Below are 24411 nucleotides of genomic sequence, written 5' to 3'. Positions count from 1 at the left end.
GATAAATGACAGGTACTTTTCGGCTAGGATACGTATGAATATACGGATAATTTAAAGGCTAGTCACAATAAATTACAGTTATATTAACGTAAAATTCAAGCAATATCTTATTTTGTATTTGTTCAATAAATCAAACAAGTTCTAAACGATAAAACAACTATATGAATTTTGATTGTAGTAACCTCAACATTATAATTTTGTTTCCAGATGAACACTTTACTGTAAAAAACAGAGATGGCAGACGAAGTGATATTAGAATATCTTCATATGGAAATAGTTAATTATATTTACCGATCAAGCGAGAAACCAGATCAAGTAAATATGTTTTGTTGTTGTTATTATTATTATACTAAAGGGAATCCTTAAATTTTATTTATGTATTTTATAATGCCTGTTGTTTTCATAGTTGTAGAACACTGGACATGTTCCAGACCGTATGAGTATTTAGACCGTATGCGTACTTTTTCAATATACGCATACGGTCGGACCGTACGCGTACGGTCTGACTAATATTAGGAATTTGGTCAAGTTTATTAGATACAAATGTATATAACAGATCAACATAACTTATATCTCAAATTAACATAAAAAGTTGAATAGTTATTGAAATAAAAACTTAATATTTTAACTACATGTATTTGTAAAAAATCAGGTTTATTTGATCTGTTAATCTCCTGTACTTAGCATGTTAGTAATTCATTATGCTCATTGAAATTGAAGTTATCGGAAGTAAACATAATGTGAGAGGACAATTGTTTAAGAATATAAAACCTTTTTCTGTTTCTAATTTGTTCTTTTAATAAATAAAAGAAGATATGCAGTTTAAACACACAAAAACAAACATTGCGTACGTCGATAAAAAGGTTGATAAAAAATCTCCAGTTATGAGACCCAAACTCCAGCTGAAAATTTCCAAATCTCCACTCTCACTGTGCTTAAACGGCTGTGGGTAACTTAAGTTACCCACAGCCCAAGATGGAGCCGCCTTGCGTCGGTTAGATACTTTTCTTCTATAGAATAACAATACCACGAATGCATCAATTAAACAACTGAATTTAAAAGTTGTATTAATCGTTTAGGGAAACCCCTAAACTGGAAAGGTGATTAAATTCTACAAAATAAACGATCACAGCACGATTTTAAAAAACACTTAGGCTGTCCGTAACTTCAAAACAACTTGTCCGTAACTTTTTTCATCATACCAATAGAGATGTCCGTAACTTTCAAAGAATCGACATACGCGGATGTAATGTTTAAACTGATGATAGAGATTGCATCGAATACATATTCACAAAACGAAGTAGATGTCTAGTATGATATAATTCATTGTATCGATGGAAGACAAAATTGGGAAAAATATGAAAAAAATCACGATAAATCCGCAAAACTCGGGTCTCATTTTGTATAACGTCAGGGTACCCGAATCGCCTAGTTCGGAGGGTTGTTTCCGATCATAGCAGATAAACTGTTGAAACATCATTGTTCGTTTTTATTTTTGAACAAGTAGACTACACAAGTATTTTTTACACATACATGTAGCATGTATACACTTACTGATTTTCTGCCAGCAACGACAAGGGTAGCGTGAATCCGGGATTTTGGAGGGGAACCCAAATTGCCCAGGCATGCAGTGGATAGACTATACGAGACTTAAGTGCACAAACTTTTTCCGTCTTTTTGAAAAAGCCAAAAACACTTTTCTCTCATCCCCACAAAAACAAATCCCATCAGCATTGACAGTAAAATAAAAGGGGTGTCAATCTGGACACACTGGGACGTTGCGCACGGTGATATTGCGGCACCCTGGCCAAGATTTACAGTAAATGGGAAAACTTTAAAAAAGGACATTTTGTATAAATGAATAAACCTAGTTTTACAGCTAGCTGCATATTTCATTTGTATGCAAGTTGCATTAAATCTCATTAAACTGAATAAAACTAAAAGACACTATAGGTAAAAGTCAGTGACAATAAAAGGAAAAGAGCAGTCAACATAGTGTAACAATTCGACATAGTATATAAAAATATAAATAACTACGTAGGACAAAAGGGTAATTTAATAGTCTAACAACCCCTGATAACATACAAAGAGAGAAAAAAAACATACTAGGAAACATGTTAAAACCAGGTGCTCCGCAGGGCGCAGCTTTATACGACCGCAGAGGTCGAACCCTGAACATTTGGGGCAAGTATGGACAAAAGATTCAAGCATGATACAGCTCTGAATTTGGATTGTGATCAAATTTTTGACATAACATGGTTTTTTTTACACAAAACAAATGCCAAGATTTTACAAATCAATTAAAGATTTCTTCTTCAAACTTTTTAAATCTAAAATTAAATAGTTGACACAGCATAGGTTTCTGACACAGAATGAATGTGGTCTAATGAACTTAAAAGGGTTTTTTTGCCTTTGAGCAAATCACTATGCTGTTGAATATTAATCCTCTCAAAAAAATGTTTGAAGAAATTTTCTTTTTATTTATGAAATCTGAAATGAGATAAATTTAACCCGCCCCCCCTTTTTTTTCACATCCCCGTTTCCCTTTTTCAAAACTGATATCAATTCAAATTTCTAATGGAGTTTGCAACAATAACTACTCATTTAAATACATCATAAAATATTAAGATGTAAAAAAACTGCTTGTTATCACTGAATGGTAAAGATTATTTAAATTTATCAGTTGGTAGTAAAAAGTGTATATACATTGTATATTGTATATAACAAAGATTTAAGTTGATTCTGGACAAAGAAAGATAACTCCAATTAAAAAAAATTCTTGCTATTGCACAATATTGTGCAATAGGATATTTCTTGCTTACTATTCTGGACAAAGAAAGATAACTCTAATTAAAAAAAAATTTGCTATTTCACAATATTGTGCAATTAGATATTTCTTGCCATTGCACAATACTGTGCAATTGAAAAGACTTGCTATTGCACAATACTTAATATAATAATTTTAGATCCTGATTTGGACCAACTTGAAAACTGGGCCCATAATCAAAAATCTAAGTACATGTTTAGATTCAGCATATCAAAGAGGCCCAAGAATTCAATTTTTGTTAAAATCAAACTTAGTTTAATTTTGGACCCTTTGGACTTTAATGTAGAATTTGAAATTTGAAAACAGGACCAAAAATGAAGAATCTACATACACAGTTAGATTTGGCATATCAAAGAACCCCAAGGATTCAATTTTTGATGAAATCAAACAAAGTTTAATTTTGGACCCTTTGGACCTTAATGTAGACCAATTTGAAAACTGGACCAAAAAACTTCAATAATCAAGAATCTAAGTACATTTTTAGATTCAACATATCAAAGAACCCAACCGATTCATTTTTTGTCAAAATCAAACTAAGTTTAATTTTGGACCCTTTGGACCTTAATGTAGACCAATTTGAAAACGGGACCAAAAGTTGAGAATCTACATATACAGTTAGATTCGGCATATCAAAGAACCCCAATTATTCAATTTTGATGAAATCAAACAAAGTTTAATTTTGGACCCTTTGGGCCCCTTTTTCCTAAACTGTTGGGACCAAAACTCCCAAAATCAATACCAACCTTCCTTTTATGGTCATAAGCCTTGTGTTTAAATTTCATAGATTTGTATTTACTTATACTAACATTATAGTGCGAAAACCAAGAAAAATGCTTATTTTGGTCCCTTTTTGGCCCCTAATTCCTAAACTGTTGGGTCCTAAACTCCCAAAATCAATACCAACCTTCCTTTTGTGGTCATAAACATTGTGTTTAAATTTCATAGATTTCTATTTACTTAACCTAAGGTTATTGTGCAAAAACCAAGAAAAATGCTTATTTGGGCCCTTTATTGGCCCCTTATTCCTAAACTATTGAAACCAAAACTCCCAAAATCAATCCCAATCTTTCTTTTGTGGTCATAAACCTTGTGTCAAAATTTCATAGATTTCTATTAACTTAAACTAAAGTTATGGTGCGAAAACCAAGAAAATGCTTATTTGGGCCCTTTTTGGCCCCTTATTCCTAAAATGTTGGGACCAAAACTCCCAAAATCAATACCAACCTTCCTTTTATGGTCATAAACCTTGTGTTAAAATTTCATAGATTTCTATTCACTTTTACTAAAGTTAGAGTGCGAAAACTAAAAGTATTCGGACGCCGGACGACGACGACGACGCCGACGCCAACGTGATAGCAATATACGACGAAAATTTTTTCAAAATTTGCGGTCGTATAAAAATCATAACACTATAACTAACTGGTGGGATGTATAAATACCGAGCCGCGTCAAAGAGTATTCATCAAAATACACATAGAAAGAAACAGAGGTGAAGGTAAACCGCACACATATAATTAAACTCAAAACATTAAAGAGTATGGAAAAGCCTTGGTCTGACAAGCGAAAAACGTCGATAAGACGTACATCAGTAAATAAAAGTTCAAACCATAACCAGGATGGAGTACCACAAACCCCACATAAAACATCTGTGGTGTAAGTATGATGCGTTAATAAAATCACATTTGGTGGTGAATGAGTAGTATAAACGGCCGCGAAGGTTACAAATATGATGTTAATTGTCTTCTAATTGTTGAAATTATAATTCTTACAATTTTAAATCAAAAGTTACCCACATCTAAAAATAAAGTTACGGACAGTCTGCTTAGTTTCGATCAAAAAGTTACGGACATCTTATGCATTTTTTAAAGTTGACCTTGCGCTTTAATGAACTCTATATTAACAAATTTATGGTAATTGTTAGTCATTTCTGTATTCAATAATCCTATAAATATTTACATTCTGCATGAAAAACGTCGCAAAAGGTACATTTTGTATGAATTAAATATCAACGAGTTTAGAGTCCGCCATCTTGGGCTGTGGGTAACTTAAGTTACCCACAGCCGTTTAAGCACAGTGACTCTAGCTGTCACATGTCTGACTGACAAATATAAAATCATTTTCTGTTTCTAATTTTTCAACCAAAATCGAAGACTATTTTTTATGTGGACACTAGTACATGTTTAACTTCCACCAATGCCAGTAAGATTATTTAATAAAATATTCTGTTTGGTCTTTTTCTAATAAACCTGTGTTTTTGCATATTATATTTTGTACAAGAAGCACAAATTTACAGAATCTGCAATAAGCAAATGAAAATTTTGTCTGAAAGTAACTTGCATAAGTTATGATTAGATTATCAATGGATGACATTTAAGTGTAATACCACCAAATCATCATAATCACAGTATGTCAAGTGATATTGTTGGCTTTTTTCAAAATTACCTCTACCCTTTTTTATTGGGAAAATAAGTGTTATTTTTATCAAATTGGGAAATTTATAATAAACCAGGAATTTGACTTAAACTTCAATTTGCAGACCCCCTTTCAAGAGGTAAACAGGTAAACCGTCATTTGAAATAAGACCCCTTATTATCAGTGATGACACATAAATAGACCCTCAAATCTGCACATATAGTCATATAGTCATTTTAGGCATGCAAAATGTTTAAATTAGTGTTTTTCAGTTTGTATACATGCACTTTTACTACTGTGACTGCACTGTTTGCGAAAAAAGTTGTCTTTTTGGGAATAATTTTAAGCCATTTTTTTTCAAATTGGGATTTTTCTCCAGGGCAAACAATATCACTGATGTCACATCCAGTTGCATATGATAAGTTAAAAAAAAATCTTTGAATTTGACAGTTGTAGGAAATGTAGGAAATCCTACATTTCATTACAATAAATAATGTCTAGGTCATAGACATATATCTTTGGTGTTTCAAAGCACAATTCTTTTTTTTATTTGGTGTTTTTATGAAATATTTTGGAAACTTGAGGTTATATGGTTACTAGAGTTTATACACAGGTTAAAAAAAGAGGTGAACATTTGATTATTTTAATGTTGGTATACTATACACCTTTAAGTCTAATAACATACATGTAGTTTTATATTTTATTTTCAGGATAACTGTTTATCAAAGTTGGAATCTATTGGATACAGAATAGGACAAAGCCTTGTTGAAAGGTATTTAATGGTACCACAATATATTTGACCATTTAAGTTTAGGAAGAATTAGTTCCCTTTATGCAGAAATTTTAGTTTGTAATTTTTTTTATTAATACATGTACATGTAGATTTCCAAACTTTACCCTATTGCCTCTTACTGTTTGTTTATTAAACCTGTCTTATTTCATCTTTGATGTGAAATTATTACTTGATTGACTTGTAAAATACAAATGTAGATAATCAAACTCCCCATCATGTGTCAAAGAGACAACGCCACAACAACTTGACCAAAGAGTAGAAAACAGCAGAAGTCCACCAATGGGACGTCAACACAGCAAGAAAATCCAGCACCTAGAGGTGGGTTTCAGCTCTGCTGGTCCTACTAGTTCATGTAGTTCAATGAAATTAACGTCACACTAAACTCCAAAACATATAGATGAACTTCATTCAAAAACATATAAAATAACAAAAGCCAGCGCTTCTGACTTGGGACAGACACAAAAATGTGGCGGGGTTAAACATGTTTTTTAAAAATTACATACATTGCCATGATTTCACACACTCTGCAAGTGTAAGGTTGTGGATCTAGTGGAATACTGCTAAATGTGTAAGTACATGAGATATTACAATCACCTGAAACAATTAATGAAAAGAATATTTCAGCATACATCTCCTTAATTTTATAGCATATGTTGCACTTCTTGGTTTATTGTTCCAAATTGATATGTTTCTCTAAAGTGGAAAGTTACTTGATTTAATTTTTTTTTCAAAATATATGTTTTATATTGGCTATATTCATATGTGTTTTGGTCCTTTTGGAAAAGTCAGTACAATGTATTAATTTGTTGATGTATACATATATACAGGGTAACTAAAAACATATGAAAAAGTGCCAATAACTTTAATTTTTGAATCTCTTTTTTAGATTTACAAAAGATGGTACCAGATTTAAAGATGAATTAGATACAATGAAGTTTATATGTAAAGATCTATGGAACTTTGTGTATAAAAAACAAATCGATAACCTTAGAACAAATCATCAGGTAAGAAGGAACTAAACCATGTAAACTTTGTTTAAGAAAGTTCTAGTCAAGACTAATTGTACTTTCAAGCCACTTTTCAGTGTAAGTTCTTTGTTGGAAAGGACTTTTTATGATAGCAACTCACCAATAACTCATATGTTGTAAAAACTATTTTATTTCTATTCTATTGAATTCAAACTTTTTGCATTGTTATGTTTTGCTTGTAACAAAATTCATCGTTATAAAAAATGTTTTTTTCTTATTCTGGTTTACACTTTCTTACTATTGGATAAGAAAAATTTGGTTCAATGGATCTCAGTTCTTCATTTGTCACAATACGAGGATGATGTCAATAAAATCATCTATGTATTTGAGTTTGCTATATTCTTATCACCAAGTAAAGTAACCACATGATGTCTCAAAAATGGAACACAATGTTTTTGTAGATTGTTGAAGAGAATTCTAAAGTTTGCTCTATATTTTAGAGTATATAGAGTAGCAGATTTCCCATGATGTACCTTGTAAGATATGACAGATCCTCACTTTTGATAATTGAATTTTAATAAACAGTCTATTTCATTAATTTGATAGAAGATTACCAGGTCTCATGCTTTTTAAAGATTTATTAATTAAACTGTAACATGTATCACACCCAGTTTAATAATATAATAAAGATCAATAATGTAACTTTTTTTCTTTGCAGGGTGTTTATGTTTTACAAGATAATAAATTTCGATTTTTAACACAACTATCCAATGGTAAACAATATATGGATTATGCACCCAAAGTAAGTACAAAGACAACATACCTGTTTACCGCCCTTGATTGATATTGAAAATACCATTTAAGACCTTTTTTCTTCAATCATGTCAAACTCAGGATATGCAGGAATTCACAATATTTTTGTAAAATTGAAAATTTTCCCTGAAGGTTCAGAAACAGTAGATAAGTTCTCTTCATGATTTTTTGAGCAGCAACAAGGTCACTTCCTTTGCTTTGTGTTTTGTCAAGAGCAAATAATGATTTTGTGCCATGATTTTTTTACTCAATATTTTTTCTTTTCCTTTCTGCACAAAATTTATGTTCAGTCTTGCTTATTTTCATGATTTGAATAATATGTCTTTATACAATGCAAAATAAGCCATTTGATAAGGGGAGATAATGCTTTAGTCTTCATCATAATTTTTAAAGATGTTGTAATTTTTTCCTTGCCAGGCAGCTAAAAATACATATCAGTTATGATCTAGGACCAATACAACATCAAGGTTCAATTCTCAGTTATCAAACTGTCTCTATAGCTTATCTGGGCCCAAGGACAAGCTATTATCCTCACTGAAAGCCCAGTGACTGTGCTGGTTAAAGTCATAATTATGTACCTAGATTTGACACCAAAGATGAATATGATTTATTTTCACAATTGGTTAAGTTTTATTATAAAAACATATAAACATTGAGTGTTTTTTTAAAGGGAAATTGGTTATTTATCAAAATCTTCAGAAATGTATTGCTATTGAATAATTGTCTTTCTTTGCTCTTCATCTTAAGACTTTTTAGAATGCAATGACCTTACAGCGACCCTTCTTGTTAGAAATTAAAAAAACACACAGTGCAAATTATTTAACAACTGTTATGACAAAGTTGATAAACACAGGGATCTCTAGGAAGTTGGGAAATATCAAAATACAACAAATTATCATCACTCTTTCATCTTACTCATAATTCTGTGTTGATTGTTTTTCAAGGTCAGGATCTGTAAGCTTCGATACCAAAACCTTAAAATAGAATCTTTTCTCTTTCAATTCAAAATCACTGAATAAGATGTTTTTGTCCATTAACTGTTATGAATTTGTAATTAATGTAAAAAATCTGCACAAAGAATTTATTTCGTACATACATGTATGCATACCATGGTTCAATAAACTCCTTAATATTATATAAATTACCAGAAACTCTTTGCATTTGAATAAAACTTAGTGTCTTCTTAAGTGTTGTGTCAAATTGAACAGAAGTTCATTCCTTGAAGATCATTTGTTTGAAATTCTCAGTTTTTTTGTAGCTTGAATGTGTAACTGTAACAGGCAATGTTGATTCTGATTTCAAACTGTCGTTAAATGATTAAGGAACGGCTAATGAAGAATACTATTATGATATTGTGATATCTTTCTTTAAGTAGAATTTAAAAAAAAATATCTTCCTCTAAGTAAAATTAAAAAAGATATCTTCCTTTAAAGTAAAATTAAAAAAGATATCTTCCTTTTAAGTAAAATTAAAAAAGATATCTTCCTTTTAAGTAAAATTAAAAAAGATATATATCTTCCTTTAAGTAAAATTTAAAAAGATATTGAATGAATTTAAGCAAAAGATGTAGTATTGCTATGATTGCTCATGAACATAATTATACATTTTCATATATTTAAAAAATTATTGATTTTAGTTATTTCCCTTGGACTGTGCTTTATTGCTTAATATATTTAAAATTTTATAGGTTTTAGATATTTCCCTTGGACTGTGCTTTATTGCTTAATATATTTAAAATTCTATAGGTTTTAGATATTTCCCTTGGACTGTGCTTTATTGCTTAATACAGTTAAAATTTTATAGGTTTTAGATATTCCCCTTGGACTGTGCTTTATTGCTTAATACAGTTAAAATTTTATAGCTTTTAGTTATTTCCCTTGGACTGTGCTTTATTGCTTAATACAGTTAAAATTTTATAGGTTTTAGATATTTCCCTTGGACTGTGCTTTATTGCTTAATATATTTAAAATTCTATAGGTTTTAGATATTTCCCTTGGACTGTGCTTTATTGCTTAATACAGTTAAAATTTTATAGCTTTTAGTTATTTCCCTTGGACTGTGCTTTATTGCTTAATATACTTAACATTTTATAGGTTTTAGATATTCCCCTTGGACTGTGCTTTATTGCTTAATACAGTTAAAATTTTATAGGTTTTAGATATTTCCCTTGGACTGTGCTTTATTGCTTAATACAGTTAAAATTTTATAGGTTTTAGATATTTCCCTTGGACTGTGCTTTATTGCTTAATATACTTAACATTTTATAGGTTTTAGATATTTCCCTTGGACTGTGCTTTATTGCTTTATATATTTAAAATTCTATAGGTTTTAGATATTCCCCTTGGACTGTGCTTTATTGCTTAATACAGTTAAAATTTTATAGGTTTTAGATATTTCCCTTTAATCTGTACTGTATTGCTCCATATATTTGAAAATTAATAGGTTTTAGTTTTTAACCCTTGAACTGTACTTTTACCTAGTCAGGAATATGACAGTTGTTATTCATTCGTTTGATGTGTTTCAGAGTATTCATTGACCAACTGTAGATTTTTGTGTTGTATATTTGCTTCTTTTTCATTTTGAGGTATTTGACATGGACATTTAGATTTCAGAATCCATCAATATCTTTAACTCCCTACCAATGTGGTTTTTTTATTATTTGAGGAGGAGGAAATATATAGCAATCACCTTTTCAATCTGTCTCTCAGTCTGTCCATATTCCTTGTAAGCATAACTCCATTTAAATGGCTGGATATTTATTGATAGAATAAAGACAGTTATTGGATCCTCAATGCTCTTCAACTTTTTTCTTGTTTGGCTTAATAAATATTTTGATGAGTGTCACTGATGAGGCTTATGTAGACGAAACGCTCGTCTGGCATACTAAATTATAATCCTGGTTCCTTTGATAACTATAGAAATATAAATTGAGGATGTACATAAAGCAAAATAATCTCAGAAGGCGATGTGAATGTCAAGATCTAATACAATTAATGGACAGGGATATCCTTGGGCGAGTTCACTCACAGTTAAACTTTTCCATGTTTATGACATACAGCTGCTTTACAATGCAAACGTATTATTAGATTTTTTTTAAATTCTGGTATACACTTACTTTTAAATCACATCTTGTAATTAAGGTATATGAATAAAGATTTGTTTATAATTTCATTCCATTTTTGACAAGTGTATCATCCTAATGCATGTTACCTTTGTACCAGCATGTGTTTTTATGAGAATAAACAATCTATCTATCATAACCTTGAAGCCATTAATTAAAAACTAATATAGTTAATTGTTTCCTTGTACAAATGCATATATATATATATGTATCTATAATGATGCATTGTAAATGAAAAAAAATTGCCTCAGCAGAATGTCAAAACAACTTGTCACTTTTACAGGAACACTTCATTTAAAATTGTTTCCATTTGTGCACATTACTGTCATCTTTGAAATATGTTCTATTTACTTAAACTAAAGTTATGTGCGAAAACCAAGAATAATGCTTACTTGGGCCCCTTTTTGGCCCCTAATTCCTAAACTGTTCAGACCTCAACTCCCAAAATCAATACCAACCTTCCTTTTGTGGTCATAAACCTTGTGTTTAAAGGAGTAGGTTCAGTAAGACCCCTTTTTGGCCTCAAAATATAGCAGTTTTACAAAATTGTGATAATGTAATCATGAAGCTATTTATTGGAAAGTAAAATGATTCTGCTACATAAATATGGGCTGTTTTTGACAATACAATGCACATATATCGGGTACTAGCATCATAAAGTCATGCTAAATTACTGAAATCTTCTCAAAATTAGCATTTTAGTTAATTTTTAGACGGTTTCTGTCTAAAATGAAAGTGGCCGCATTCATGTTCATTCATAATATTGAAATGCAAGTTGTATTTGACGATAATACATAATATATATAAAGGTTGAGGATGAACACGGATGCGGCCACTTTCATTTTTGACAAAAACCATCTGAAAAGTGACGATTTTTGGCAAATTTGATAGATTTTTCATATTTTAGCTTGAATCGGAGCGTTTTTAATGACTTAATCAGTTAAAATTTTTCACAAAAACTAATTAAATCAATTGAAATAGACACTTAAGTGTTTAAAAAGTGTTTAAAATATTTCGTCAGATGAACTTGAAAATTGAGGCCAAAATCGGCCCTTACCGGACCTACTCCTTTCATTGATTTCTATTTACTTAAACTAAAGTTATTGTGCGAAAACCAAGAATAATGCTTATTTGGGCCCTTTTTTGGCCCTTAATTTCTAAACTGTTAGAACCAAAACTCCCAAAATCAATCCCAACCTTCCTTTTGTGGTCATAAACCTTGTGTCAAAATTTCATAGATTTCTATTTACTTAAACTTAAGTTATTGTGCGAAAACCAAGAAAATGCTTATTTTGGCCCTTTTTGGCCCCTAATTCCTAAAATGGTGGGATCAAAACTCCCAAAATCAATTCCAACCTTCCTTTTGTGGTCATAAACCTTGTGTTAAAATTTCATAGATTTCTATTCACTTTTACTAAAGTTAGAGTGCGAAAACTAAAAGTATTCGGACAACGACGCCAACGTGATAGCAATAAAATTTTTGGGGTCGTATAAAAAGGGACCAAAAATTAAGAATCTACATACACAGTTAGATTCAGCATATCAATGCCCCAATTATTCAATTTTTGATGAAATCAAACAAAGTTCAATTTTGGACCCTTTGGGCCCCTTATTCCTAAACTGTTGAGACCAAAACTCCCAAAATCAAACCCAACCTTCCTTTTATGGTCATAAACCTTGTGTTTAAATTTCATAGATTTCTATTTGCTTATACTAAAGTTGTGGTGCGAAAACCAAGAATAATGCTTATTTGGGCCCTTTTTGGCCCCTAATTCCTAAACTGTTGGGACCTCAACTCACAAAATCAATCCCAACCTTCCTTTTGTTGTCATAAAAAACCTTGTGTTTAAATTTTATTGATTTCTATATACTTAAACTAAAATTATAGTGCGAAAACCAAGAAAATGCTTATTTGGGCCCTTTTTGGCCCCTAATTCCTAAAATGTTGGAACCAAAACTACCAAAATCAATCCCAACCTTCCTTTTGTGGTCATAAACCTTGTGTTAAAATTTCATTAATTTCTATTCACTTTTACTAAAGTTAGAGTGCGAAAACTAAAAGTATTCGGATGACGACGACGACACCAACGTGATACCAATATACGACCAAAAAATTTTCAATTTTTGCGGTCGTATAAAAAATACTTTATACTGAGATCACCCCAAGTTTTTGGTGGGTTCGTTGGTGAGGTTTGTGTTGCTTAATCTTTAGTTTTCTGTGTGTACTATTGTTTGTCTGTTTGTCTTTTAATTTTTAGCCAGACCGTTTTTTTTTATTTTCGATCTATAAGTTTGACTGTCCCTCTGGTATCTTTCATCCCTCTTTTATACGAGTCCTAATTCTTGTTCATAATTTGTAATCAATCAGTTATATATCCAACCCTTATCAAAGCCCTTTAAGTATTAAAGATGGAATCTTGGACATAAGTTATAAATAGAAATCTATGAAATTTAAACACAAGGTTTATGACCACTAAAGGAAGGTTGGGTTTGATTTTGAGAGTTCTGGTCCCAACAGTTTAGGAATAAGGGGCCCAAAGGGTCCAAAATTGAACTTAGTTTGATTTCATCAAAAATTGAATAATTGGGGTTCTTTGATATGCCGAATCTAACTGTGTATGTAGATTCTTAAGTTTTGGTCCCGTTTTCAAATTGGTCTACATTAAGGTCCAAAGGGTCCAAAATTAAACTTAGTTTGATTTTGACAAAAATTGAATCCTTGGGGTTCTTTGATATGCTGAATCTAAAAATGTACTTAGATTTTTGATTATTGGCTCAGTTTTCAAGTTGGTCCAAATCGGGTCCAAATTAAACTTTGTTCGATTTCATCAAAAATTGAATAATTGGGGTTCTTTGATATGCCAAATCTTACTGTGTATGTAGATTCTTAATTTTTAGTCACGTTTTCAAATTGGTCTACATTAAAGTCCAAAGGGTCCAAAATTAAACTAAGTTTGATTTTAACAAAAATTGAATTCTTGAGCTTTTTTGATATGCTGAATCTAAACATGTACTTAGATTTTTGATTATGGGCCCAGTTTTCAAGTTGGTTCAAATCAGGATCCAAAATTATTATATTAAGTATTGTGCAATAGGAAGAAATTTTCAATTGCACAGTATTCAGCAATAGCAAGAAATCTTCAATTGCACAGTATTGTGCAATAGCAAGAAACTTTCAATTGCACAGTATTGCGCAATAGCAAGAAATCTTCAATTGCACAGTATTGCATGTGCCCCCCCAGTTCAGGTCACCAAAAAAAAAATGTTTAACATAATTTTATTGCTACTCAATCTTCTTAATATCTAGAGCGGAAATGAATCACAGCTTGATTTGACTTCTTATACTGGCTGTTAATTAATGAGGCTAAAAAAGGTCACCATTTGTAAGGATATGAAGGTGTTTTACAGATATTAGAATAATGTACAAAAAAGTAAGTCTGGAAGCAAGGCCAAAAAAATATAGAGGTGATGAAGAAAATATTGATTGATTGTATGTTGTTAATAACGTCCATTGGCAAATATTTGATGCATATGAGGACAAATATAATAACAGATCAATTGGCAGGAAAAGAAAGTATAAAGTGAAATAGTAAAAACAATAAAAAAAAATATAGAAATATAGAGATATAGAATTGATGATCTTACCTCCCCCCCCCCCCCCCCCCCCCCCTTTTAAAAAAAACAACAACAAAAAAAAAACCAAAAAACTCACACTCGCATATACCGTATATACATCTCTAAAAAATCTAAAATTTTGGTTTCATGGTGCCCCCCAGACATCAAGGTTCTGGATCCGCCCCTGCATATATTTGTATATTGGGAGATTTTCTAAATAGAAAATCAATGTATTTCATTTAAATTCTTTGCTATATCAGTGAAATTTCAACTAATTCAAAATGCATTGTTGAAAATTATTAGATGCAGGAATCAGCATAGCTTGTTGCACAGTGGAGATTATTTAGCTTTGATGCTTTTTCTACCTCCTCTGAAATTTGTGTACATTGGACACATTCTTCTTATTTTATATTTCAGCTTCTTGCATTGCCATGTGGATTAATGAGAGGAGCTTTAGCTAACCTTGGTATCAACAGTATTGTGACAGCAGAGGTCACAGCTATGCCTGCATGTATGTATAGAACATTGAATGTGAATATAAACTTATCACATGAAAATTATTATTGACTATGTACTGCAAATACCTTTTGTCATAGACTTTAAGTGTAAAGAAAACTAAACTATAAAAATGATAGGTACAGGGAAAAGGTATTTAAGGTTTATATGAATATCTAGAAAACTTAAGACATTACTGTACATGTACATATTGAATGTAAACAGATGTACCAGTATTTATCACTCTTTGGGTAGTTTCTGTTTAAAAAAAAATATATGATTTAGGGGGAACTTGGCACCTATTTCATATTAATGTCAGACTTTAATTAGATTCAGATGTAAAATATATGAACTTTAATAAATGTTTACAGTTTTAGTTAAAATATATTCTTTAGATTGATAATACACCAATAAAATATTAGTAATTTCAGTAGAATTGCAAAGTTATGAATAATTTTGACTATTAGATTAGGGCATACGTGAATAATTTTGACTATTAGATTAGGGCATACATGAATAATTTTGACTATTAGATAAGGGCATACATCAATAATTTTGACTATTAGATTAGGGCATACATGAATAATTTTGACTATTAGATTAGGGCATACATCAATAATTTTGACTATTAGATTAGGGCATACATCAATAATTTTGACTATTAGATTAGGGCATACTTTGAAAAAATCACCTATATAATCTTTATATTATAAATTTTACTTCAATTTCAGGTAAATTTCAGATACAGATACAAAGGACTTGATGAAACCTGTAACACAACTTGTGCAATATAATTGATGTGATAAACATAATGTGACAGAACTGAACTGGTTGCTGATCGTACTAACCAGCTCTAATTTTCTTAATATCCATTGTATATAAAAGTTTTAAATGATGAAAGATTATGACAGAAGTTCTGAGTGAGACTGAGAAAGAGTGATTTATAATACATAAATGCTGAAAATCTTAATTGGTTTTAATTTGTCTTTATGAAAATATGCAAATTTTATATGATTGCAAATGAGACAACTATCTACTAGAGTCACAATGACCTGGATGTATGTTACAGGTATTTTGCAGACTTCAACCAGGGGCGTAGCTAGAAAGAAACAATGTGCAAGCAACTAAAAATTTTTGGGAACCCTTTATGCAGAAAAATGTTTTCTTTTCCGGTTTTCGGTCATAGGACGGTTAAAAGAGGAGCTATATGTAGATAGGACTTATCATATAAAAAATTTATGAATGTAAATTAATAAATCTTCTGAATAGAGTAATACATAAACAACACATATTTGTGATACAGAATTTACTCAAAATTGTCCAAAATCTGCTCTTCCGGTCTAGGCAGAAACAAACTTCTCTATTACTTTAATTGTCAATATTCACACTGAAATGCCAATGAATATGCAGTAATGCTAGTAACTGTTGATCGTACTTTTGTTTTCAACATACGCAAAAAATAATGAGACTTTCCAATACTGTTTTGGCGTGTTTGCAGGGTGATTGGCTCTGGTAGTCTGTCGACCACATCGCCTCGGCATATTTTCAACGATATTGAAGGGTTCTGATAATTCTAATGCCGATTGGTACATCTCATTCCAAACTGATGAACCGTACACTGTAAAATGTGCTCCAAAAACTACATGTCTTAGACTGAGTATTACAAATTCAAATCTTGTAGAAGATACAAGTTACTGTCCGATTTTGTCATAATCTCCAATAACACTTTTATTTTGAAACCAAATGCTGTTATTTAATGATATTTCATCAATTAAAAAAGTGACAACATAGGTGTTTCCTTTAACATTCAATCTATAAATTTTTATTTTGCCAATTTTTTTTTGCATGCCGAATCGATGTGCACGCAACTGCCTGTTAGCGTATAGGGAGCTACGCGCCTGTCAGCAATGAGCAAAAAACATAGGGTAGTCTAGATCAGCTTAGAAAAGGCTTGGACATGACAAAATGTGAAACAATTCAAACAAAAAAATACCAACAGCCTGTTTTATGACAACAATAAATTAAAAAAAAACAAATATTACAGTCCTAAACCAACAACAACTACTGAATTCTGTCATATGCCATCAGTGGTGATAACATTGATATCACTTTAATGAGTTTTATCTACATTTGAGTTTGAATAGTTTTTGTCCAGCCTGCGACTTAGGTCGCAGAAAGCTAGACATAGGGATGGTGATCCGGTGGGGGAGTCTACGGCGGCCGCAGTGTTAACTTTGTATATTTTAGAAGGTTGAAGACCTGGAAGCTACATACTTTGTATATATAGATGCCTTATGTTATGAAGTTTCCATCTGTAACATGTACATTGTCCTTGACCTCATTTTCATAGTTCAGTGACTGCTTGAAAAAAAAAGTTGAGATATTTTGAAATGATAATTTTTCTCTTATTATGAGTACAAAAAATGTAATAGGATAACTATAATTGGTATGTGTGTACCTTGTAAGGTCCTCATACCCGTCAGATAGTTTTCATCTGACTCAACCTCATTTCAAGGATCAGTGAACAAGGTTAAGATTTGGTGGTCAAGTCCATGTCTCATATAGGTCTAGTATAGTCAGTGTATGGAAGAACTGTAAAACATCTCCAGTGCAGGTGTCATCTGATCTTGACCTCATTTTCATGGTTCAGTGGTTATAGATAAATTTTTGTGTTTTGGTCTGTTTTTCTTATACTGTATGCCATAGGTCTACTATATTAGGTGTATGGAATGATTGTAAGGTATACATGTCTAGCTGGCGCTTGTCATCTGACCCCTTATTTCATGGTTCAGTGGTCAACGTTAAGTTTTTGAGTTTTGGTCGTTTGGTGTATGGAAATATTTAAAGATGTACATAAAATTGAGAACGGAAATGGGGAATGAGTCAAAGAGACAACAATCCGACCATAGAACAGACAACAGCAGAAGGTCACAAACAGGTCTTCAATGCAGCGAAAAATTCCCACACCCAGAGGCGTCCTTCAGCTGGCCCCTAAACAAATAGTGATAATGAATGCTATACTAAACTCCAAATTGTACACAAGAAACTAAGGATCCAGCCATTTTAAAAAGGGGGTTCCCAACCCAGAGTAAAGGGGGGGTTCCAACTATATGCTCCCATTCAAATGCATTGATCGGCCAAAAAAAATGGGGGGTTTCAACCCCCGGAACCCCCCCCCCCCCCTTTTGGATACGCCACTGCACAAGACTAACAAAGGCCAGAGGCTCCTGACATGGGACAGGCGCAAAAATGTGGTGGGGTTAAATATGTTTATGAGATCTCAACCCTCCCCTATACCTCTAGCCAATGTAGAAAAGTAAACGTCCGTCTCACAGGTTTTATTTGACCTTGACCTCATTTTCACGGTTCATAGCTCAGTGTTAAGATTTTGTGTTTTGATCTGTTTTTCTTAACTATTTGCAATAGGTCAATGTATGGAATGATAGTAAGCTGTACATGTCTGCCTGGCATGGTTTATCTTACCTTAACGTCATTTACATGGTTCATTGGTCAATGTTTAGTATTCTTTGATTAGTCTGTTTCTTAGAAATTATATGCAATTAGTCAACTATATTTAGTGTATTGAATGATTGTAAGATGTACATGTATTTCTTGTTTATCTATATGACCTTGACCTCATTTTCTTGGATCATGTTAAGTTTATGTGATACTTGTAGTAAAGGCTTTATATTTTGGACTATCAACATATCAATGATTAGTAAAGAAGGCGAGTCATTCCAGCATGTGCACTTTTTTTTCCTTCAGGTAACATTTACAGCATGCTCTGAACCACACAATTTTGTTCCTCGCCTTCATGAAGCTTATATAAATTTATTTAAAGTTTGTGGTAATTATAAATTTTAAAATGAGGTCGATTAAAGTAGAACCTCTTATGATAAGTCGGTGGTATTTTGCATGCAAATGTACTATCATTATCATAATTATCATATCTCAATTCCATACAGATTATTTTTGCCAAATTGATTGGCTAACTTATATAGACGACGTTCTTTCACTAAATAATTCAAAATTTGGTGACTGTTGAACGCATCTATCCCATCGAACTAGAGATAAAAGATACAACAGATACAATTAAGTCGGCCTCATATCTTTACTTATATCTAGAAATTGACAATGAGGGTCGATTGAAAACAAAACTTTACGACAAAAGAGATGATTTCAGCTTTCCTATTGTAAACTTTCCATTTCTAAGTAGCAACATTCTAGCAGCACATGCATACGGAGTATATATCTCCCAATTGATACGATATTCCCATGCTTGCATTTCCTATCATGATTTTATTGATAGAGGGTTGCTGCTCACAAGGAAGCTTTTAAACCAAGAGTGTCAATATTCACACTGAAATGCCAATGAATATGCAGTAATGCTAGTAACTGTTGATCGTACTTTTGTTTTCAACATACGCAAAAAATAATGAGACTTTCCAATACTGTTTTGGCGTGTTTGCAGGGTGATTGGCTCTGGTAGTCTGTCGACCACATCGCCTCGGCATATTTTCAACGATATTGAAGGGTTCTGATAATTCTAATGCCGATTGGTACATCTCATTCCAAACTGATGAACCGTACACTGTAAAATGTGCTCCAAAAACTACATGTCTTAGACTGAGTATTACAAATTCAAATCTTGTAGAAGATACAAGTTACTGTCCGATTTTGTCATAATCTCCAATAACACTTTTATTTTGAAACCAAATGCTGTTATTTAATGATATTTCATCAATTAAAAAAGTGACAACATAGGTGTTTCCTTTAACATTCAATCTATAAATTTTTATTTTGCCAATTTTTTTTTGCATGCCGAATCGATGTGCACGCAACTGCCTGTTAGCGTATAGGGAGCTACGCGCCTGTCAGCAATGAGCAAAAAACATAGGGTAGTCTAGATCAGCTTAGAAAAGGCTTGGACATGACAAAATGTGAAACAATTCAAACAAAAAAATACCAACAGCCTGTTTTATGACAACAATAAATTAAAAAAAAACAAATATTACAGTCCTAAACCAACAACAACTACTGAATTCTGTCATATGCCATCAGTGGTGATAACATTGATATCACTTTAATGAGTTTTATCTACATTTGAGTTTGAATAGTTTTTGTCCAGCCTGCGACTTAGGTCGCAGAAAGCTAGACATAGGGATGGTGATCCGGTGGGGGAGTCTACGGCGGCCGCAGTGTTAACTTTGTATATTTTAGAAGGTTGAAGACCTGGAAGCTACATACTTTGTATATATAGATGCCTTATGTTATGAAGTTTCCATCTGTAACATGTACATTGTCCTTGACCTCATTTTCATAGTTCAGTGACTGCTTGAAAAAAAAAGTTGAGATATTTTGAAATGATAATTTTTCTCTTATTATGAGTACAAAAAATGTAATAGGATAACTATAATTGGTATGTGTGTACCTTGTAAGGTCCTCATACCCGTCAGATAGTTTTCATCTGACTCAACCTCATTTCAAGGATCAGTGAACAAGGTTAAGATTTGGTGGTCAAGTCCATGTCTCATATAGGTCTAGTATAGTCAGTGTATGGAAGAACTGTAAAACATCTCCAGTGCAGGTGTCATCTGATCTTGACCTCATTTTCATGGTTCAGTGGTTATAGATAAATTTTTGTGTTTTGGTCTGTTTTTCTTATACTGTATGCCATAGGTCTACTATATTAGGTGTATGGAATGATTGTAAGGTATACATGTCTAGCTGGCGCTTGTCATCTGACCCCTTATTTCATGGTTCAGTGGTCAACGTTAAGTTTTTGAGTTTTGGTCGTTTGGTGTATGGAAATATTTAAAGATGTACATAAAATTGAGAACGGAAATGGGGAATGAGTCAAAGAGACAACAATCCGACCATAGAACAGACAACAGCAGAAGGTCACAAACAGGTCTTCAATGCAGCGAAAAATTCCCACACCCAGAGGCGTCCTTCAGCTGGCCCCTAAACAAATAGTGATAATGAATGCTATACTAAACTCCAAATTGTACACAAGAAACTAAGGATCCAGCCATTTTAAAAAGGGGGTTCCCAACCCAGAGTAAAGGGGGCGGTTCCAACTATATGCTCCCATTCAAATGCATTGATCGGCCAAAAAAAATGGGGGGTTTCAACCCCCGGAACCCCCCCCCCCCCTTTGGATACGCCACTGCACAAGACTAACAAAGGCCAGAGGCTCCTGACATGGGACAGGCGCAAAAATGTGGTGGGGTTAAATATGTTTATGAGATCTCAACCCTCCCCTATACCTCTAGCCAATGTAGAAAAGTAAACGTCCGTCTCACAGGTTTTATTTGACCTTGACCTCATTTTCACGGTTCATAGCTCAGTGTTAAGATTTTGTGTTTTGATCTGTTTTTCTTAACTATTTGCAATAGGTCAATGTATGGAATGATAGTAAGCTGTACATGTCTGCCTGGCATGGTTTATCTTACCTTAACGTCATTTACATGGTTCATTGGTCAATGTTTAGTATTCTTTGATTAGTCTGTTTCTTAGAAATTATATGCAATTAGTCAACTATATTTAGTGTATTGAATGATTGTAAGATGTACATGTATTTCTTGTTTATCTATATGACCTTGACCTCATTTTCTTGGATCATGTTAAGTTTATGTGATACTTGTAGTAAAGGCTTTATATTTTGGACTATCAACATATCAATGATTAGTAAAGAAGGCGAGTCATTCCAGCATGTGCACTTTTTTTTCCTTCGGGTAACATTTACAGCATGCTCTGAACCACACAATTTTGTTCCTCGCCTTCATGAAGCTTATATAAATTTATTTAAAGTTTGTGGTAATTATAAATTTTAAAATGAGGTCGATTAAAGTAGAACCTCTTATGATAAGTCGGTGGTATTTTGCATGCAAATGTACTATCATTATCATAATTATCATATCTCAATTCCATACAGATTATTTTTGCCAAATTGATTGGCTAACTTATATAGACGACGTTCTTTCACTAAATAATTCAAAATTTGGTGACTGTTGAACGCATCTATCCCATCGAACTAGAGATAAAAGATACAACAGATACAATTAAGTCGGCCTCATATCTTTACTTATATCTAGAAATTGACAATGAGGGTCGATTGAAAACAAAACTTTACGACAAAAGAGATGATTTCAGCTTTCCTATTGTAAACTTTCCATTTCTAAGTAGCAACATTCTAGCAGCACATGCATACGGAGTATATATCTCCCAATTGATACGATATTCCCATGCTTGCATTTCCTATCATGATTTTATTGATAGAGGGTTGCTGCTCACAAGGAAGCTTTTAAACCAAGAGTTCCAAATGGTGAAGTTGAAATCATCCCTTCGTAGATTTTACGGACGCCATCACGAGTTGTTGACCGTTATGGAATAACTGTTTCACAAATGATATCGGATATGTTCCTTACGTCGTAACTACAATCCCCTTCCCTTTCATGAATGTGATCTACCGAATTAGACTATTTAACGGATTTGTTATAACATAAGCAACACAACGAGTGCTACATGTGGAGCAGGATCTGCTTACCCTTCTGGAGCACCTGAGATCACCCTAGTTTAGTTTTTGGTGGGGTTTGTGTTGCTTATTCTTCAGTTTTCTATGTTGTGTTATGTGTTCTATTGTTTGTCTGTTTGTCTTCTTTCATTTTTATCCATGCGTTGTCAGTTTATTTTTGATTCATGAGTTCGACTGTCCCTTTGGTATCTTTCGTCCCTCTTCCAGTACTAGTGATGGTTATTGTCATATATAATCATGAAATGTGATGTGAAATTTGAACTGTAGTACTGAACAGGATGAAATGTAAATTATGCAAAGTATTTCATCTTAGGGAGCTACCATTTGATTTTTATGGGGGGGGGGGGGGGGGGGGGGGGGCTAGGATGAAATTTGAAAAAATAGGCAGGACAGGAGTTTTGAGTAAAAAAAAATGCAGGATGAGACACTTCCAAAAAAAAGTCAGGACGACAATTTAGGTTAAAAAAAGTCAGGATAAACTAAAAAAAAAAGCAGGACCGAACAGAGTGAAAAATAAAAAGGCAGGACACAGATTACAGCTAAAAAAAAATGCAGGACAAAATTTTTCATCCTAGCCCCCCCCCATAAAAATCAAATGGTAGCTCCCTTAAAAAAAAGATAATTTTTGCATATTTTTTTTGGAAAATGCCAATTTAATAAAGTAATGGAAAATACAATGGTGGTATAACTCCTATAAGAAAATAAAAGAAGGTGTTGTTGTTTTTTTTTTTATTAAATTGTGTTATTGGGTTGTCTCACCAATGTATTCCCAAGTTAAGTTTCATTTATATTGCAATAGAAAATAGAATTTAAGATTACGTCATCTAATATTGGTTCTGTCTGTGTCATATATCATGTATTTCTTAAAAGTACATGCTACTTCTGATTTAAATCCATTGTCAACATGTAAAGATAGAGCATAAATTATGAATTTTTGCTTAATATCAACATGTTTGAAACAGGATGTGTGTTTCCAAAGCTTTTTTTTACACAAAAAAATGTTGTTTTAAAATTTTATAAAATGATGAGTTTTGTGAGTGTTAGAAACAGGATGTTTGTGGCGAAAGCTTGTATTTAAATTAAAGCATTGTTATTGAACATTTTAAATACAAATTTATCATTATTTTTTGTTGGTTTTGATCATTAATACTGTTATACATATATAAAGCATATAAATATTTTTCAAATGTTTTACCAACTTCATCATGTTAAACTGAATATAAAATATAAGAGATACTAGACATATATGGTTCACTATCTGGCTGTAGGTCTATTTGCATGAAGCTTGATATTTCAGAAGGTAAAGGAACTTGATGTTTCATACTTGAATGCAGGTGGCTTATATTACTAAGACTCTGTCTGTCATAATAGTATGTTCATTGTCCTTTGCCTGGTTTTTATGGTTCAGTGACATCTTGATAATTTTTGTCTCGCTAGTTATGCTGTTTCCAGCGTCGGTGGCGACGTCAACAATGTTTTAGTTAGTGATTACGTCTAGTTTAATAGGGGGAACCACTAGTAATACGTTAATGATAATTGATATGCAGTTTAATGAACAATGCCATACCTCATTTACATGGAGATTTGTTGGCTCTCCCCCTCAGTCACGGTCTATTGACTTTGAAACTTTTGCTTAGTTTTCATGTAGTTTGTGATAAGGTTGGTTTATGGACAACAACTAGTGGTAGGTAAATGATATTTGGTATGCAGTTGAATAAGCATTGGCATATATCATAACCATGGAGATTATTGGACCACATCCCCACAGTTATGGTTTATGGACTTCGAAATTTTGCTTAGTTTACATGTATTAGTTTGTGTTTAGGTCTG

The 24411-nt window shown here is 32.4% G+C and overlaps 1 protein-coding gene across 1 annotated transcript; it reads left to right on the top strand.

Annotated features, from left to right (window-relative positions):
* The first annotated feature begins 38 nt into the window (after nucleotides 1-38).
* LOC139514257 (trafficking protein particle complex subunit 6b-like) lies at nucleotides 39-16014 on the top strand. The gene is made up of 6 exons (XM_071303201.1): nucleotides 39-315; nucleotides 5950-6011; nucleotides 6919-7036; nucleotides 7719-7802; nucleotides 14967-15060; nucleotides 15776-16014. The coding sequence occupies exons 1-6, from the start codon at nucleotides 235-237 to the stop codon at nucleotides 15805-15807; spliced, it is 471 nt and encodes a 156-aa protein (XP_071159302.1). The 5' UTR covers nucleotides 39-234; the 3' UTR covers nucleotides 15808-16014.
* Nucleotides 16015-24411: the final 8397 nt, after the last annotated feature.

The sequence above is a fragment of the Mytilus edulis genome, chromosome 3 (assembly GCF_963676685.1).
Source record: "Mytilus edulis chromosome 3, xbMytEdul2.2, whole genome shotgun sequence".
NCBI lineage: Eukaryota > Metazoa > Mollusca > Bivalvia > Mytilida > Mytilidae > Mytilus > Mytilus edulis.
The sequence above is the reverse complement of the archived record's forward strand: the minus strand, read 5'-3'. Positions and strand labels throughout refer to the sequence as shown.

Coding starts and splice junctions, on each gene's coding strand:
- LOC139514257 (XM_071303201.1), top strand. CDS start 235: ATGGCAGACGAAGTGATATTAGAATATCTTCATATGGAAATAGTTAAT. Junction 7,037..7,718: donor ACCTTAGAACAAATCATCAG/GTAAGAAGGAAC, acceptor TTTTCTTTGCAG/GGTGTTTATGTTTTACAAGA. Junction 15,061..15,775: donor GGTCACAGCTATGCCTGCAT/GTATGTATAGAA, acceptor CTTCAATTTCAG/GTAAATTTCAGATACAGATA.